Raw genomic sequence first — 20,141 nt, 5'->3', positions numbered from 1 at the left:
AGGGTAAGGCAGCTTGTCTGGCATCTGATGTCTAGCCAAGGTCAACTCATCAAAGTAATATGTTAAATTAAAACATCGGCACTCTTTATAAGTGAGGGTCAGCTTTTAAAATGTGGATTGGCTGTGTCTTGATCAAATTAAAATAAAATGCAGAGCTACTTGAAGCGATTTTTAAATTTTAATGTGTTGCCTCTTTATTTTATTTGTATTTTGGCACTGCCTCAGCCCCTTCTCTGGGCCCCGCTCATAGTGGGCGTGGCCTGGTATTGCTCCTCAGGCGCTGGGATATGGCGTAACCATGGGCAGTAAGATGGCAGCTGCCGCCAGAGTCGTACAGGTAGCGGTGCGCGGCCTGCGGACCGGGAGGCGGCTGGGGCGGCTGGGGCCGGGAGCTTGGGGCCTGGGGCCAGGAACCTGGAACCTGGCGCGGGTGGCAGGCCTCGCTTTGCGCGCGGCCGCCGGGGCCTGAGGTGGCCGATGCCCGAGGCACCGCTGGAGAGGCCTGGTGTCCTTGGCGCGGGGGGAAGAAGCATGCGGCGGGGCCGGCCCCGTGGCGCCGGTCATTAGATTCCTGTGCCTGGTTCTGGTACCAAAGGATGTTACTGAGCAGTCTGCAGGCTGCCCCTTTTCGGTCGCTCTTCAAGAGGGGAGGGCGCTAATCAGTATCTCGTTTCTAAGCCATCCTTCTTCCCTTCAAAGGTGAAACATAGTCTTCTTGAAAAGACATATTTAAAAAATAAGCTCAGAGGCTTGGAATACTAGATGTTATAATTTAGTGGGGTTTTTTTCTTAATGGAACTAGTCCATCCCAGCCAGCCAGCTGAACAAATACGTACAGGTAAAGAGCACTGCTAGCAATTTCACATCATTCCATTTTTGCTACTGTAGTAGCTATTTCTGCATACACACTGATTACTGCGAGAAAAGAAAGAGAATGCTTATTCCTGTTCTGAACACTAGGGTAGGGTAGTGCCTTTAAAGGTGAAATTTCTCCTTGGGTAAAAATAAAATTCAAGTAGTAGTTTTTTCACAGTGCTGGTGCACAAAGCAGCAGTATAGAAGTGGTTGTTTCATTTGTTGTGTGTTCCATTTTATTAATGTTTGTCTAGAAATATATTTTATTCTCCCTATTTCTCCTACTACGTTGTCTTGTTCTAGGTAGTCAAGCCACATACTCCCTTAATAAAATTCCCAGACAGAAAAAGTTGTCCCAGACCTAACAGTAAGTATTTAATCTATAGATACAACTTATGCCATATATGCCATATTTCTTTGCATAAACTGTTGTATATAAGAATCGGCGCAATTTTTCTGCTTTGACTATGCAACTCAACTGATTTTGAGCAGGGTTTCTGAATCATTGTTTTAGTTTGAAGGCTTCCTTTTCAGACTCTATACAACTGTGGGAATATAAATAATACATGCATGCCTTTATTTTTTGGTCAAGGCAGAATCACAAGGATTTCTAGTGATGTTTTTCTACTTATATAAGAAGTCACATTTTCGAAAATACAAATATTTGCCCGAAGTGATAGTATCCAAATGAATTTGAAACAGCCTTAGGTATTTGGTGATCTTTGCAGAAAATGATGTTGCATTTTCCTCATCCTTTATTTTCCTAATTGGAGTGTGTGATGGTGGTGGTATTTAAAACCCTGATTTATGGCTAAGAGCCATTCCACTGTACATTTTAAGAAGTGTTTCTTTGTGCTAATAATTAATGCTGAGAAAAAAATTAACTTCATTGCAATGTTTGACATTATTTTTGCACCTATAGCTACGTTCATATTTATAGGAACCTCAATACTGTTACATGTAGAACATCAAAGTTAATGAGCTATATGTTGTTTTAATATTCCTTTTGAGTCAATAAAGCATTTGAAACTAAAGTAGTAATTTTAAGAAGCTCTGTTGTTATTCTCACTTGTTTAGAAATGATACCATACTATGTATTTGCCACAGCATTATATTTAGAATTTAACTTTAAGTTTAGTTTATCCATTAACACTGCAAAGTATCTACAATGAACATCAGTGCCACTTCTGACTTACCTGTGAATTCTTCAGGAACTATATTCTGCGATAACTTTCAGTCAGAATTTTGTATGTTGTGCCCAGTTCAGCCATTTGCACCACCTTTCATGCCAGCGAATTGCTTTCTCAAAGGCTTGAAAACATGTTACTTAGCTTATGCTTATCTTTGCATCACAAGATTTTTGCGGCTATATATTTTAAGTATGTTAGACCTTTGTACATTAATTAATTTCTGCTGCTTCACTAGTGAATTGCAATCTACTTCACTTTGCTTGAATGCCATAGCAATAACTGTTTCACCATACCAGAATGTTGCTTCTACATAGTTACATACAGCTCTGCAGATCAAGACTATACTTTTAGGGATGTGAGTGCTTTAAAGGTCAACCAAATTCTATTATCATATTACTACTGCAACATGATGGTCTCAAACAGGGAAGGGAAAACTGTAGTAAGGACTGTATCTGAGCTTAAGCAACAGCAGTATTAGGTCAGGTATTTTTTAATCTTGACTTTGGGTTTTGGATTGGCTAATGCTTCTATTGCAAATACACTTCAGACTTTAAAAAATACAATAGAAGGAAATCTTAGGCAAATTTCTAAATATTTATTTGGTATATAAAACAAATTTGGAGAAACTTTTTTTAATATATAAGGTATGTTACTTCTTAAAAATACTTTGTAGTCATTACTAGCCAAAGCTATTATCATCTGTGTGTTGTTTTCTTTTGTTTTCATCCTCTGTTCCTTTTGCCTTTTGCTCTTAAATTTTAAAATTTCAGTTTAATGGCATGCTCCCTGTTCAGAGTCTGCTCCTTTTGATGGGTTCTCTGCCTCCTTGCTCTGTCTGGGACCTTACTTTCTTGATACCATTTTGTAATATTAAGAATGGGTATAGCATTCTTTTACATTTTGTGGTATGCCATAGTTGTGAGCTTTTTCTTTCTCTAAGCCTCTACCTCCTTTTCATTTGTTTGTCTTTACAGTTGCAGTAAAAAAAACCCATCATCTTAGTTGGATGTTAGTTATTTATCTTTCTACATAATCCCCTCCACACACACATTTGATACTTCATGCTGCTTCTGCAAGTACAGCTTCCCAGTGAAAAAGCCTTTGTTAGGATCTATGTTGATTTATCTTCTGTTTCCACATCTGTATTTCTGCAACTCAAATATGCTTACTTTTACTTTCAGAATTTTTTCACCATGTTCTTGGTATATTTAACAACAATAAAAACAGCTTGTGAGAACTAGAATATCTTTAAATTATTTTAATTCTTTTGAGTATGTTTTATAATGAAGAACATTGTCAATTACTGGTACCTTTTATTGGCTGCTCACTAATTAATTTTACAGTCTTGTTATATTTCTGTAATGGTTTTGCAATCTGGATTTCAGTACTGGAATCTCTACAAACAAGTATGCCATCTCTTGGTGCTTCAAAAGCACAGGAGTCTGTAGGAGGCAGATCACCAGGATTTCAAAATATTTCACCGGTTAGTAGAGTACAAGGTATACCAGACACTTCTGAATCAACAAGAACCTTACCTCAGAAATACAGACGAAAACTAATGTCAGATGAAGAGATTGAATATATTCAAGTAAGTTTCATTTATTGTTGTGTATTGTCCGTATTTGCCTAGTATTTATCTTATTTCTACACCTCTTTCCAAGTTTAAAATATGATATCACATTGTAATTCTTGGCAAATGTATACTCGGAGTTTTCACCGCTTTGATGCACAGTACCCAAACTACAAAATCTTAATACACAAGGTACCCAACGCTCACTAATTAGTAGCTTGTCGTGTCACTAATTAGATAGATACAGCCATGCAGACAGCTTGTGATAGTCATAGCCTACATTAATCACAGTCACTACCTCTTGTGTAACAGCTGTTTAACATGTAATTTGAATATGCTGTACAGGAGCACAAGAGTCTGTTCTTAGACCAGGAAAGGCTATTACCAGGTGACTGAAGTCTAAGATATTCCTCGAGCTAGTATAAGTGATGTATTAGTAAGTTACTGCTTGTATTTCTAGTAGTAGAAACATTTGGTTAAACTTTATATAAATATTTTCTGCAATATTTGCAAATATGCCATTGTACATAAAAGGCAAGAAAAACCTGCTTTTGTTCTGTAACAATTTTCAGTTGTAAACACTGATGCTTAAAAAGAGAATGCACAAAATATGAAGAACTGGAGAGACGGGTGTGAGTTTGAAATGAAAAGACACATAGCTTTGTTAAATTATAAGGACAGCTACAGTGTGATCATATTAATAGAGGAAATCAGTTTTCCTTCATGTATATCAGTATGGTATTATAATTAGAAATAAAATTAATCATTTTGCATTGTAATACGCTCCTTGACCTCTAGCATAAATTTTGTAATGGAGAGGTAAATTGTAAAATAATTTCATTGGCAAAATAAGGAATTGAGTACCTTTCTGATTTCTCATAAAGATTGTAATGGCTGACCTTGGGTTTGTTTTTGCTTTGGAATTTGGGCAGTGAAAATAATTCTAAAACTTCTGTTTACTAGTACTGTGTTTATCAGACCTTTTTAAAGTGAGTAAGAGACATTTTTCTTCAGAGTGGGAGAACTGGAAGAAGCTATAATTATAGGTCACAGGTATTGATCTTTTTGTATTCTCCCCTGAAAAAAATGAGTTCTTATGGGTAAATGCTGATACTTTGACACTCTGTGTATGTTCCTATACAGGTTAAAAATCAATGTCTAAATCAAAAATTGAAACTAAAACTCTATTAGTTAATCTAGAACATTGAAAAAGATTTCATCTCCATTTTCCATTCTTTTAGTGGAATACATTTAACTATATGCTTTTATTTTACAGCGTGGAGGTCCAGAATAAATATGGAAGATTATTTGCCACTGTTGAAGAATGAAATATTACATTCACAATAAAAGCATTTCCTTAATATTATGATTGTGATGCTGGTTTGGGTTTTGCCTTTTTTTTCTATGTTCTCTGTATTCTTCGCACATATATTTGTAGCTTTGTAGCCTATTGTATTAGTGACTCATTTTCCCAGTACTTTTTCATGGCTTTTCCCTAGGCAGAAAGACAACAAATTCCAGAGCTCCAAACCCCAGGAGGTACAATGCTCTGTGCTATCTTGGTTCTTCCTGGGAGCCAAGGCTGAGAACAACTCTTCAAGATACATTGTCATGGACAAAGTACAGCTAGTGCTGAAGGGGGGGGCTCCAGAGAAGGGGCTTGACCTGGGGAGGAATTGCATCACCACTTGTCCTCCTAATTGGTGCTTTTTTACCAATTATGCTAATTTCCTAAAACCTATAAAACTGTATTCACCCCATGTTGGTGGGCATTTGTGGACATCTTTCCATAACTGCTCCTGAGGCCCTTTAAAGATCCTCTTTTATATTACCTCTTTACTAAAATTATCTTGAGTTTCATTTCCAGGTTGGGCCAAAGGCAACAGTTATTCTGGCCCACCCAGACGGGACAAGAGAACCTGGTACCCTTCCTCTGGATCAGAAACATCCTGCAAGGAATTCTTTCCTGACGGCAATCGAAAGAATTCCATGCAGCAGCCTGAGGTTGAGACACCATGGTTCCAAGATCCCACAGGAGGTAATATAAAGGGAGCTCTTTTTGCTCTGTAGTATGTAGTTCGTATCTGTGTGTGTATTGTGTATGTATTGTGTATCTGTTAAAGGTCAGTAATTGCTAGCAATCCTGGGACAACCCGGCGTGGTGGCGGGGGATTTGCTTTTGGAGTGGTTTCTCAAAATTTTTTTCTTTTGCCGCTTTTCCAACCTGCCCCAGATCAGCTGGGGCAGAGGTGGGGCGTGCATGTGCGTGTGTGTGTGTTTTGTGTGTGTTTGCCACTGGTGTCTTGGTTTACAAGACAGATGTCTGCTAGGGAAGGCAGAAAAGCCTCCCTTGGAATCATGAAAGTAAACCCCCTCCCTCTGAATTATTAGAATTTTGAAATTAAGGGGCTCTCAGGCAAAGAGATGGGAATAGGAATAACAGTTCTTTACTAGTATGTATAATAAAGCAAACAAACAACAACAACTACGGCATTAACAACAAACAGAACCAGGAACCCAATGACAGCCTTTTCATCTGTGGTACTTTCCCCTTTGGTGTAGTTAGGGTCACAGCCAGCAGGGGTGCTGGCAGGCTCCCAGTGGGCAGGGCAGGCACGGTGACCCCCATGTGGCTGCAGGGGGCACTCTGGTGCGGGCTGGTGGAGCATGTGGCAATGGCAGCTCGGTCGAGACGGAAAGGGATGGAAGAGAGGCTTTGCTTCATAAACCCCTGGGGCAGCCAATCCCAGTGCCCTTAGCAGGACTCTTGGAAGCAGCAGGTTGGAACAGCAGGGATGAGCAGAAATCCCAGGGCGGTGGTTGAGAATATATCAACTCTCCACGGCAATAGCTGGAACCTGCGGGATGTCCTGGTAGGGCAGGGGGATGCGGGGCCCAGCAGCAGAATAAAGGTTCCCTGCTGGGTTATGGTGGTGGCAGCGAACTCCTTTCCCCAAGCCGCAGGTCCGACCGTCCTCCTACAAAGCCCAGCAGCAAAAGCGAAGCTGCCCCAACCCCATCTCTTTTTTACCTGCCCCCATTCTCGCAGTATCTCTGCCCCCCCCCAAGGAAAACTCCCAAAAACCAAAGGCTTTCCCCCTCCTTCTCAGTCTCAAGCACCCAGCCATCAGTGCTTCTTAGCACCTCAGTGGGAAGAAATCCCATAGGTAATAAGGAAAGAACAGAAAAAACCCAACCCCCAACAACTGGCTGAGATTGTTCATTGGTGGAGAAAAGCAAATTACAATGAGGAAGTTTCTTTTGTGTTTAACATGGGCGGGTTGAAAGTTGGCCTGGGGATGCCTGGGCACAGAGCAGCCAGGAAGGGTGGGCTCGTGCCATTGCAGAGGAGGGGAGAAGCGGTCCCACTTCCTATGTTCCATCTGTGGAAAGTTTTTTCCAAGATTTTAGGGCAGAGGTGGCTCGGACTCCTGGGACAGATCCGCGAGCAGGGAGGCCACGCCCCCCGTGACGGACGGCGGGGAACAGCCGCCCTAAGAGGAGCTGACGTGACACCTGCCATTGCCCTGAGAATGGCTGGGAGATGGGGCTGGGGAGCGGTCCCAGGACCTGGGGCCGCCGTTGCGCCGCTTGGCCCCTGCTCCGGCGGGGGGGGGGGGGGGGGGGGGGGGGTGGCCGCTGCTGCGCAGCCACAGCCTGGCTCACCCCCCACCCCTGGGCCTCACCCATGCCAGCCTGTAGGGGACCAGGAGTGTGAAATGTACGGGCAGGAGTCTCATCACCCTGGGCAGCACCGATTTTGCTGCTGCGAGGGGCAGGGAAAAGGCAGAGTTGAGTCCCTCAAGGAAGCTGATGTCACCTTTGTAGGCAGGAACGACTCAATTGCAGTTTCCATAGTAACGAGTTTTGTTTTAGAGAGACACGAGAACCGCTGTGAGCATTGACACAGCCCGAGCACAGGAGTGCCCCTGGGCAGGTGTGCCCGCATCGCGCGTCCATCCCCAGGCCGTGTGGCGGGCATCGAGCGCTCTTGGTCTGTGCTGTTAAGCACTCAAAAGGGAAATGCTGGGTCCAAAGAAAAAGAAATCATTTTTCAGGCTTCCTTAAAACAGGCTATAAGTAAACAGAGTCCTGTGTTAACAAATACCTTAGAATGGAAACGGAGCCTAGATACTATAAGGGCTGTTAGTGCCAGAGGGGTAAGAGAAATGAGACCTTTCGTCCAACCTTTAAAAATGAATTAGAAAAACGCTCGGTGATTTATCAGTTTCTCTCTTTGCCAAACTCTCCTAAGAAAGATCTATTGGAATTTTGCAAAAGGAAGAAAGTAACGGATAGTTTAGGATGGTTTACTGAATTAAATTTTAAATGTACCTTCTGCATCCCTGAGAATAAGAAAAGCCAAGTACTTATTGCTATTACGTGGAAAAATCCTGAAACAGGGAAAAAGAGCCAGCTCACCAAGACAGTCCTGCCTGAGGGTTTCAGGCACAGCCCAACTATATTCAGAAATCAGCTGGCAAAGAAACTGGAGAACTGGAAAAGTCAGCAACTGAGAATTGCTGTATCCAACCAGCAGCCAAGAATTGCTACATCCAACAGTTGCATGCAACTCACTGCAAGTTTGTTCCATGAACATTGGTGACATGTACCTTATGTTACTGAAACAGGGTAATGTTATTCTGAAAATGTTTGCTGTTAATCCTGGTATGTCTCTGTTCCCAACACTAACTGATAATGTATCTGAGTATGACTGTTTGCAGACCATGGAAGAAGCCTATTCCAGCAGACCAGACCTAAAGAATGTGCCAGACTGGAAACTGTATGCAGACAAGAGCAGCTTCATGTGAGATGGTGAACAGGTGACAAGTTATGCAGTAACAACCATGAACCAGGCAAAAGGCCTTGCCATCAAATGTATCATCACTAAAGGCTGAAATGATTACATCATTGAAAGATCTAGAACTGAGCAAAGTTATCTGGAAGGAAAGAGGACTGGCAACTATTCAAGGTAATGGAATTGAACACACTGAACAGACCCATGCACTGCTACAGAGTATTTGGGAATGTAGAAAAGCAGCTTTTATGCATTGCAAAGCTCAGCAAAATGGGAAAACAACTCCTGAATTAAAGAATTGTTTTCCTGGCGAAATAGTAAAAGGGGCTGCAAAAAAAAAAGCATGTTAGGAGTGGTGCCACAAAAGGAAATCAAGTTGTCAAGGTTTGGCCCAAAGTGTGATCAAAAGAACCATCCGTTTTCTGGCACAAAGGCTGAAATCAAGGAAAGTGAATGGACTATTACACCAGAAACAACCCAAACATGGGCAAAAGAGTTGTACTAGAAATAACAGAGGCAGGAGATTTTCCTGGAGATTACTGGCAAATAGATTCTGCTGAGTTACCAAGCTAAGAAAGAAACAGCAATGTATTGATGTTAGTTGACACCTTTAAGTGGATGGTCTAAAGCTTACCCCTGTCACACTAACCCAGGAAGAGAGGTGGTAGAAGTTTCACCCAATCATATAATCCCAAAGGTTTGGGGTTCCTTTGAGGTTGGTCCCCAGTAATCAGGGAACTTAGTCAAAGGTTGGGAAATGTTTGGGATCTGTAAATTCTCTATATACCCCAGATGAGTGGTAAGGCTGAATGTGTGAATTGAACCCTCAAAACGCAGATTAGTAAAATTTGTCCGAAACATCCATGACATTGGTTCAGGCCTTGCCTAGAATCTGCATGCAACCAAGGTGCAGAGACAACATGAGTCCTTATGAAATATTGCAAGACAGGCCATATCATATTATGTTTATTAAGGGAAAAATTCATGAGGGAGAAAATTGACTTGCAAAAGTATTTAACAACTTTCAAGTTCCACTTTGCAGAAGGTCCAGAGATTCGTCATGTTATCCAGACATACCTGCCCATCTGTTCCACCCTGGAGACTGGGTTTGCACTGAATGGAGAAACAGTGACCTTACAAGTTAAGTGGAAAGGACCATTCCAAATCCTGACTACCCTCACCAAAACCAGAGGTGCTGGCAGAGAACCCTGGATTCAGTGCTCCAGAGTTGAAACCTCTGCTACTGAAACAAATGGAAAACACACACTGATACGAATTAGGATTATGTGATTTAAATTGTTCTTTTGTCCCTGTTTGTGGGAACTTGTCCTGTAGGGGATGGGCCAGAGACTGGCCACGCAGCCATACCACAGACAACTAACACCAACCCTTAAGAGAAAAGAAAGCACACCTGATGACATCTAAGCAGCTTATGGTGAGGAGCAAAGGACTCGCAAAGGACTCTGGGACTAATTGGGAGTGGCCATTGTTCTGGTTTGAAAGCAAAACCAGTGAGAGACTCCAAGTCAGAAATACAATTTATTAGGAAAAGGGAAAAGAAAACCAAAATACATGCAATAATACAAAAGAAAAACCACTGACAAAGTCAGAATACAACCCGACACCCTGTTGGTCAGGGTGTTGGTAGCAGTCCAGTTGGATTGGTGGCTGCAGTCCTCCTGGAGTGGCAGATGTGGTTCTGTTGGAGCAGGGATCCTGTAGAAAGGGTGTAGTCTTCTTCTGAAGATCCAGTGGAAAAGACAGCTGTTTCTCCGGGGATCCAGTGGAAAGACTGCTTGTTGTGTCCCAAAACCCCAGATTATATCTAGGTGGGGAAGCTTAGCTCCTCCCCCCTGGGCAGAGCATCTCACAATTGGCTGTTATCATTCTAATGAGTCATGTGGTGGGTCCTTGACTGCCCATTATACAGAAATGGCTCCCTGAGGGAGTTATCTCTGAGTCATGTAGCAAGACATTGATGGGCCCATTAACAGGAGATAAGGAAAAACAATGCCCCTCCTGGTTTCAGCAGCTCTTGAGGATGGGAATAGAATACATTTTTATATTGTAACCTAAGACACAATCCACCCCTTATTCTATTACCATCTATGCCCAAACCAATATCCTCTTACACACACACATATATATATATATATATATATATAAAATACAGAATGAAACTTGACACACAGTTCTTGCTTAAAATTAGGTCTCCTTGTGGTACACAATGGGTTTCCCCATCCTTCTGCATTACCCACCAAGTGTAACCAGGTCCTTGAGCAGAAACAATCCCACAGATGGGTTTGCCCCTGCCTGCAGTGGGATTAATCCAAACAGTGTTTCCTAAAATACCTCTCATATGTATCACAGGAACTTTGTCTCCATCCACTGGATGCAGGGGTTCAGACTGGGCAGGACCAGCTCGATTGATGGACCCTCAAGTGTTGACCATCCAGGTGGCTTTTGCTAAGTTCAATTCCTTATTCTTGAAGGTTCCTCCTCCAAGTGCCTTCAGGGTAGTCTTAAGTAGTCCGTTGTTGTCATCTTATTTCATAAGTTCTATACCGTCTCAGTGATTTCTCACGGGCATCTCCTCACAGTACAGACTCCTTCACAGCACAGCCAACAACCTCCAACTCTCTTTTGTAGCGCTCGTCTACTTATTGGACACATCTGTGACCTATTAAGGGCAGGCCTGTTCCTAATCTTTGGTGATTAGTACAGCTGCAACTCCTCAGGGGTGAGATTGCTTTCTGCACTATTCCCTTACATTCTATCCCTCCACAGTCCGTTGCATTGTTCAACTTTCCCAGCAGCTGGTGCATGATAGGGGATATGATATATCCATTCAATACCATGTTCTCTGGCCCAGGTGTTTATAAGGCCATTATTGAAATGGATTCCATTGTCTGACTCAATTCTCTCAGGGGTACCATGTCTCCACAGGACTTGCTTTTCTAAGCCCAAGATGGTGTTCCAGGCAGTATCATGAGGCACGGGGTAGGTTTCCAACCATCCTGTGGTTGCTTCCACCATGGTCAGCATGTAGCGCTTGCCTTGGCAGGTTTGGGGAAATGTGATGTTGTCAATTTGCCAGGCTTCCCCATACCCGTACTTTAACTATCGCTCACCGTACCACAGAGGCTTACCCCGCTTGGCCTGTTTGACTGCAGCGCAGGTCTAGCAGTTGTGAATGACCTGTGAGATGTCCATAGTAAGGTCCACCCCTTGCTCATGGGCCCATTGGTATGTTGCATCTCTCCCCTGATGACCAGAGGCTTCATGGGCCCAACGAGCAAGGAATGATTCTCCCTTGTGCTGCCAGTCTAGATCCACCTGTGATACTTTCACCTTGGCAGCTCAGTCCACCTGCTCGTTGTGATGCTCTTCATTGGCTCGACTCTTGGGTACCTGTGCATCCATGTGTTGAATCTTCACAGTCAGCCTCTCTACTCAGGTGGCAACGTCCTTCCAAATCCCGGCGGCCTAGATGGGTTTCCCTCTGCGCTGCCAGTTGGCCATTTTCCAGGGATCCAGCCATCCCCACAGAGCATTAGCTACCATCCATGAGTCAGTGTAGAGATAGAGTCTTGGCCACTTCTCTTGTTTGGCAAGATCCAAAGCCAGCTGGATGGCTTTAAGCTCTGCAACCTGAGTTGATCCACCATGTCCCTGGGTAGCTTGTGCAACTCATCGTATGGGGCTTGATACTGAATCTTTCCATTTCCGGTTAGTGCCTACAATTCGGCAGGAACCATCAGTGAAGAAGACATATCGTCTTTCAGTCTCTGGTAGCTCATTATATGTTGGGGCTTCCTCAGCACATGCCACTTGTTCCTCTTCTTCTTCAGAAGATAATCTAAAAGTCTCCCCTGCAGACGAGGTTGTTATGATTTCCAGAATCCCAAGGCGATTTGGATTTTCAATATGGGTGTGCTGGATGATGAGGGCAATCTATTTGCTCCATGTGGTGTTGGTGGCGTGATGTGTGGAAGGAACCTTTCCTTTAAACATCCACCCCATCACTGGTAGATGGGGTGTCAGAAGCAGCTGCATTTCGGTGCCAATTACTTCTGACGCAGCTCGAACTCCTTCATAGGCAGCCAAGATTTCCTTCTCTGTAGGAGTGTAGTTGGCTTCAGAGCCTTTGTAGCTCCGGCTCCAGAATCCCAGTGGTCAATCCCGAGTCTCACCAGGCACCTTCTGCCAAAGGTTCCAGGACAGACCATTTTTCCTGGCTGCAGAGTAGAGCACATTCTTCGCCTCTGGTCCTGCCCTGACTGGGCCAAGGGCTACCGTATGAGTGATTTCCTGCTTGATCTGGGCAAAGGCTTGTTGCTGTTCAGGACCTCAGTGGAAATCGGTCTTCTTGCAGGTGACCAGGTAGAGAGGGCTCACAATCTGGCTGTACTCGGGAATGTGTATTCTCTAAAAGCCTATGGCACCTAGGAAAGCTTGTGTTTCCTTCTTCTTGGTACATGGAGACATAGTGGAGATCTTATTGATTACCTCTGTTGGGATCTGACGATGTCCATCTTGCCATTTGACTCCTAGAAACTGAATTTCTTGAGCTGGTCCCTTAACCTTGCTTCGTTTGATGGTGAAACCAGCTTTCAGGAGAATCTGGATAATTTTCTCTCCTTTTTCAAAGACTTCCCCTGCTGTGCTCCCCCATACAATGATGTCATCGATATACTGTAGATGTTTGGGACCCTCCCCTTTTTCCAGTGCAGTCTGGATCAGTCCATGGCAGATGGTGGGACTGTGCTTCCACCCCTGGGGCAGTCGGTTCCAAGTGTACTGCACTCCCTTCCAGATGAAGGCAAACTGAGGCCTGAATTCTGCTGCCAAAGGAATGGAGAAGAAGGTGGTGGCAATATCAATGGTTGTGTACCACTTTGCTGCCTTGGACTCCAGCTCGTACTGAAGCTCCAACATGTCTGGCATGGCAGTGCTCAGTGGTGATGTGACCTCATTCAGGCCACGGTAATCCACCGTCAGTCTCCATTCTCCACTGGACCTATGCACTGGCCATATGGGGCAGTTGAAAGGTGAACAAGCCTTGCTGACCACCCCTTGGCTCTCCAGTTTATGAATCATCTCATGGATGGGAATCACAGAGTCTCTGTTGGTACGATATTGCTGACGGTTTACTGTTGTTGTGGCGATTGGCACCTGTTCTTCAGCTCTCAGCAGTCCCACAGCAGAGGGGTTGTCTGAAAGACCAGGCAAGGTATTCAGTTTTCTTATGTCTTCTGTCTCTACAGCAGCTATCCCAAAAGCCCAACTATGTCCTTTTGGATCTTTGAAATGTCTCTTTCTGAGATAGTCAATGCCAAGGATGCATGGGGCCTCTGGGCCAGTCACAATGGGGTGTTTCTGCCATCCGTTCCCAGTTAAACTCGCTTCGGCCTCCAATACAGTCAGCTGCTGGGATCCTCCTGTTACTTCAGAAATAGAAATGGATTCTGCTCCTACGTACCTTGATGGCATCAGGGTACATTGGGCACCGGTGTCAACCAAAGCCATATATTTTTGTGGATCAGATGTGCCAGGCCATCGGATCCACGCAGTCCAATAGATCCAATTGTCCCTGTCCTCTGCCTGGTTAGAGGCAGGGCCCCTCAATTTCTGGTCATAGCACACGTTGCTCTCTTCCTGTAAATAGGTTCCTGAGGTTCCTTCAAGAGGATCAGTCATATCATCATTCCTATATTTTCTGGAATTCTGTGTGCGAGAGACTCAAGCAGCATTGACTCTAGATGACCTTTTTGTGTTAGGTGTTCCTCTTTTCAGTTCACGTACCCAGGCTAAGGAGGAGGTGTGTTTTCCATCCCACTTTCTCATGTCTTCTCCATGCTCCTGAAGGAAAAACCAGCGGTTACCTCGTGGAGTGTATCTTCTCTCCTTGGCTGGGGGACACCAGCTCCTAATGGCAGAGACTCTTGTTGGTTCTGGCGAGATGTGGTAGACTTCTTCCTGAAGTTCCTTTTTTAGTTTCTGATGGCCCTCTTCAATCAAGCTCCAGACTTGCTCAGCCAGCCTTGTTTCCACAGATGAGACATGGGTACGATATGGGGCAGTGACAGTGTCCTCATAAATTCTTAGTTTTTTGGCCCAGATGCCCACCCTGTCCTCACCTTCCCTCCATTGTAGTGTTGCCAGGTAATGGGAGTACATCTCTGGTCCAAGCTGTGCAAATCTCAACCACATTTTCCATGTGCACTGTACACAATCTGGGCTTTTAGGAAATCTCTCGTCCTCTGAGAAAATTATCTCCAGCACATCCAGTTCCCTCAGGCATTGGATACCTTGTTCCATTGTGCTCCATTTTCCTTGGTGCACCTGGAGGTCTTCTTTACAAAGGTATCTGCCCCTCACACTCATCAGCAGTCGCCGCCAGAGGCTGAGAGTTTCTTCAGTTCTCCTGATCCCCTGGTTAATGGCCACCTCCTGGGACAGTGATCCCAGTTGCCTTGCCTCACTTCCATCCAGAATGGTGCCATTGGCTGCAGCGTCCCAGATGCAGAGCAGCCAAGTCAGCATGGACTCGTTCATTTGGCTGGAGAATTCCCTCCGCAGGTCACACAGCTCACCCAGGGATAGAGAGCGAATGATGATTTCTGGCTCTGTCTCTTCGGCTGGATGCGAGGGTCCTGCCGCATCCTCTTCAGTCACCATGCGGACTGATTTGCTCTTTGATTTCTTCTTCTGAATGGGGGCAACTGCTACTGGTTCAGGCTGTTCTGATTCAATGACAGTTTTTGTGGAGATGCTGATGGTGCTTTTGGTTTCCTCCTCCTCTGTGACAGTCTGTGTAGACACAGACGCTTTGCTTTTGGTTTCTTCCTCCTCTGTGACAGTCTGTGTAGACATTGATGGTGTTGTTGGGCATTTTGTTCTTTCCTCCTCTCTGGCATTCTGTGCGGACACGGACGCTGTTGCTTTGCATCTCCTTTCCTCTTCCTCAAGAAAGCGCTGTATCACACCATGTAGTACTTTGTGTCTAAACATGTTGCAGGCTGTGCAGAGAAGACAAAGCAGAACTAACAACACTATGCTGTCCTTGGCATCCAGAGGAAACTCAACATTTTCAAAAACTGCTGTGTCAAGCCTGAAAGGCTGGAAAAAGTAATTCTTTACCCCTCCCACCAGGGGCTGGGTGCAATTGTTGAGACCCCAGACGTAGCAGCCTAGATTAGGACAAGCAAACAAAATTGAGTACATATTCCAAATTATGTACATTGTCTTGGAGGTTATCATGCAATAGACATAATAGACCAATAAAGCAATTTTTATACCATACCCTGGTTAACACAGGATCATTATAATCAGTAGATAATGCCCCGTGTATGGAACAATACAGAGAGCTAGGCATAAGACCCATATAAGCATGTTGAGCATCATAGCGAATAGGTGGCTTCTACAATACAAACTTGTAATTATGACTTTTCTCAGTACCGCATGCCGCACATTGGGCACCAAAATTATGTTCTGGTTTGAAAGCAAAACCAGTGAGAGACTCCAAGTCAGAAATACAATTTATTAGGAAAAGGGAAAAGAAAACCAAAATACATGCAATAATACAAAAGAAAAACCACTGACAAAGTCAGAATACAACCCGACACCCTGTTGGTCAGGGTGTTGGTAGCAGTCCAGTTGGATTGGTGGCTGCAGTCCTCCTGGAGTGGCAGATGTGGTTCTGTTGGAGCAGGGATCCTGTAGAAAGGGTGTAGTCTTCTTCTGAAGATCCAGTGGAAAAGACAGCTGTTTCTCCGGGGATCCAGTGGAAAGACTGCTTGTTGTGTCCCAAAACCCCAGATTATATCTAGGTAGGGAAGCTTAGCTCCTCCCCCCTGGGTGGAGCATCTCACAATTGGCTGTTATCATTCTGTGAGTCATGTGGTGGGTCCATTAAACGGAAATGGATCCCTGAGGGAGTTATCCCTGAGTCATGTGGCAAGACATTGATGGGCCCATTAACAGGAGATAAGGAAAAAACAATGCCCCTCCTGGTTTCAGCAGCTCTTGAGGATGGGAATAGAATACATCTTTATATTGTAACCTAGGACACAAGGTTGAAAACAAGTCTTCGAGACACATTTTCATGGACAAAGTACACCTAGTGCCAAGGGCAGGGGGGGTTCCAGACAAGAGGCTTGACCTGGAAGGGAATTGCATCACTACTTGTCCTCCCAACTGGTGCTTTTTATCAATTATGCTAATTTCATAAAATCTATAAAAATGTACTTACCCCTATGGGCGTGGGCTTTTGTGGACTTCTTTCCATAACTGCTCCTGAAGGCCTTCAAGTAAAGATCCACTTCTATATTACCTCCTTACTAAAATGATCTTGAGTTTCAGTTCCAGGTTGGGAAAAAGTCCACACAGGGGAAACCCCGGGGTCCTTGAGCCCCTTTCCCCTCCCGAGTAGCTTCTCCCTGCCATGTTCAGGAGCTGGGTTGCTGCTGCCCAGCCCCCACCTTTCTTCTGCCACTGATCTGGGTTTTTGCTACACTGTAGCTCTGCATCCCCTGCCTGCTGGGATGCCCCCTGGTTCCAGCTCCAGTTGCAGAGTTTCTGCTGCCTCTTGCTTGCTGCCCCAGGTGAGCCCACCCTGCCATTCTAGCTTGCTGTTTTCAATGTCCCTGCTACAGCTCCTTTTGCTGTCCAGAGAGGGGCACTGGGATTGTCTGCCCCTGAGGGTTTGTACAGGAAGCCCCTTTTCCATCCCTTCTGCCGAGCCTGTCCGCTATTGTTCACATGCAGAAAAATGATGGGCCTCACACTAAAGCGTCCCCTGCAGCCGCAGGGGAGTCATTGCACCTGCCCTGCCCACTGGGAGCCTGATGGCACCCTGCCAGTTGCAACCGTAACTACAACAAAGGAGAAATTGCTTAAAGAGCAGGAAGAGACAGTTTATTGGGTTTTCTGTTCTTGTTTGTGGTTGTTACCACTGTTGTTGTTTGTTTGACTTGTTATACATACACATACTAGTAAAGAACTGTTATTCCTTTTTCCCATATCTTTGCCTGAAAGCCCCTTAATTTTAAGGTCATAATAATTCGGAGGGAAGGGAATCATATTCTCCATTTCAAGGGAGGTTCCCATCTCCCTTTTGCAGACACCTGTCTTTCAAACCAAGACAGCTGTCAATCCTAGTATGTCTCTGTTCCCCGACACTAACTGATAATGTATCTTAGTATGACTATTTACAGACCATCAAATACACCTATTCCAGTAGACCAGACCTGAAGGATGTGCCTCCAGAAAATCCAGATTGGGAGCTGTATACAGACGAGAGCAGTTTCACCTGAGATGGCAAATGGATGGCAAGTTATGCAGTGACAACCACAGACAAGGTAAGCAAGGCAAAAGCCTTGCCATCGGACGTATCATCACAGAAAGCTGGACTGATTATTGCATGAACAAGAGCTGTGGAACTGAGTGAAGGAAAGAAGGTAAAAATATGGACTAATTCTGAATATGTATTTAATGTTGTGTATGTCTGTGGAGTCATCTGGATAGAAGGAGGACTGCCGACTATTCAAGGTAATGGAAACAAACCTGCTGAAAAGATCCATGCACTGCTACAGAGCATTTGGAAGACTAGAAAAAAAAAAAACTTTTATGCATTGCAAAGCTCATCAAAATGGGGAAACACCCCCCGAATCAGGGAATCATTTTGCAGATGAAACAGTGAAAGGAGCTGTTAGAAATAGTTACTCACTTTTTATAATTTTAGAAAGGTTTATTAAACCTTATCAAAAATACAACAGAAGACTGAATAGAGAAAAGGTTACGGTGCCGGGAGCAAAGGATTTTCCCCACCATGTGCTCACCCACACAATGGAGGTTTCACCTCTTAACCCTTTAACCCCTCCCAAAGTTCTTTCCATCGACCCATCCTTCGCTGTCCAGTGGTGGAGATCTCTTCCTCAAATTCTGATTGGAGGTCAGATGTCGCCATAGTGGCAAGCCAACCCTCCCAGATGTCCCAACCCCATCTGTCTCTTGATAACAATGCAAGGGGGTAAAACATAACTATAAATCTATAAAACTTTTCTTAACCTATATACATGATATTTGTTAATTGTGAGAGTCAATCATTGCATTACTCATCCATTACAATCCCCCCTTTTCCTTTTCTACAGATTACTTGGCTTGAACAATTTAACCCAATGAGTCATACTAGCATCTGTTGATGTGGGCAAGGACAGAGGGGACCAAAGGGAGAAGAAACAAAAACTTCCTTAGACACCCTTATCCAGAATGAACAGAAGGACTTTACAGAGGTCTGGTATGGCTTTTACCCCCATCTACCTTGCCTATGGGGCTGCTACCCATAGGAGGTGTCTTAGTGGTGAGTACAGAGGCCAACTTGGTCTTGCCCTCCAGTCCCTTTTATATTCAAAGACAGTGGGGGAATTACAGAGGTCCGGTATGGCCCTTTGTCCCTACCTTACCATGCCTACAGGGTTGCTACCTGCAACAGGGCTATGGGGTCTTCTCGGTAGTAAACAAAGGGGCCAACCCAGTCTTGCCCTCCTTCCTTTGTCTTATTTTAAGGAAGGTGTCCCATTAATTTTTACAGTCCCTTGTGTACTTCCCCTCAACAGATACTCGTAATCCATCCCCATTAAAACATGAAAACAAACAAACAAACAAACAAACAAACAACAGTTCTTGGGTTGGCTGGTGAAAGCTTAATTCTACTTTTTGGGTGCCTTGGTGTTTCCCTGGTTGTCTCTCGGTCTTTGCTTGAGAGCCAATCTTGTTTCCCCTGGCCTGGATGTTACAGTCCATTCTTTGGGTTCTTCTACGGGGCCTTTAACTCTGTTGGCATGAGTCCATCCCCGCTCTGCAGTTCGCACGGCCGATTCAGTGGTGAGCAGTACCTGAAAGGGACCTTCCCACTGAGGAGTTAGAGGCTGATCTCTCCATGACTTAATTACCACCCAATTCCCAGGATTAATATTATGGATTCTGAAATCCAGGGTGGTAGTTTGAGGAATTGCCCCTTTATGTCTTAGCCCTTCTAAGGTTTGTGCTATAGACATAATATATTTTTTGGTATTGGTTTCCCCTTCCTCATAGGTGGCAACCTTCTGGGGTGAGGTTAGGAAGGGTAACCCAAACAACATTTCATAGGGTGACACCTCCAAATCTGACTGGGGTTGGGTTCTAATTCTTAATAAGGCCAAAGGGAGACATTTTATCCATGACACTTGGGTCTCAGTCATTAGCTTAACTAGAGCTCTTTTAAGAGTTTGATTCATTCTCTCCACCCGACCAGAACTCTGTGGATGCCATGGAGTGTGAAACTCCCATTTTACTCCCAGGGCTTGAACACCTTTCTATAATATCTTAGATGTAAAATGAGTTCCCTGGTCTGAATCAATCCTGTTTACCATCCCATATCGGGGAATGATTGATTCTAGGAGTGTTTTTACTCACAACATTGGCATTGGCTTTCACAGTGGGTACTGCCTCTACCCAGTGAGTCAAGTGATATACTATCACTAGCAAAAACTTCCACCATTGTACCTGGGGAAGCTCAGTAAAATCTACATGGATGTTTTGAAAGGGCCTTAAGGCTAGTTCTCACTCTCCCCTGGGTGTTTTCCTCATGACCTTCTGTCCCGGTTCAGGGCAAATTTGGGAGAGAACCCCCAGAGGGGCTCCTCATGAAAAGCAGATTCAATTGGCCCCTCCCCCAACCGGTTTG

General features: G+C 44.4%; 1 protein-coding gene across 1 annotated transcript; it reads left to right on the top strand.

Moving 5' to 3' along the window:
- Positions 1–273: 273 nt before the first annotated feature.
- On the top strand, positions 274–4,981 carry LOC129133656 (alpha-ketoglutarate dehydrogenase component 4-like). The gene is made up of 4 exons (XM_054653283.1): positions 274–337; positions 1,159–1,222; positions 3,431–3,633; positions 4,892–4,981. The coding sequence occupies exons 1-4, from the start codon at positions 299–301 to the stop codon at positions 4,907–4,909; spliced, it is 324 nt and encodes a 107-aa protein (XP_054509258.1). The 5' UTR covers positions 274–298; the 3' UTR covers positions 4,910–4,981.
- Positions 4,982–20,141: the final 15,160 nt, after the last annotated feature.

The sequence above is a fragment of the Agelaius phoeniceus genome, chromosome W (genome assembly GCF_051311805.1).
Source record: "Agelaius phoeniceus isolate bAgePho1 chromosome W, bAgePho1.hap1, whole genome shotgun sequence".
In the NCBI taxonomy this organism is placed as follows: Eukaryota; Metazoa; Chordata; class Aves; order Passeriformes; family Icteridae; genus Agelaius; species Agelaius phoeniceus.
This window is presented reverse-complemented; position numbering and strand designations above follow the sequence as displayed.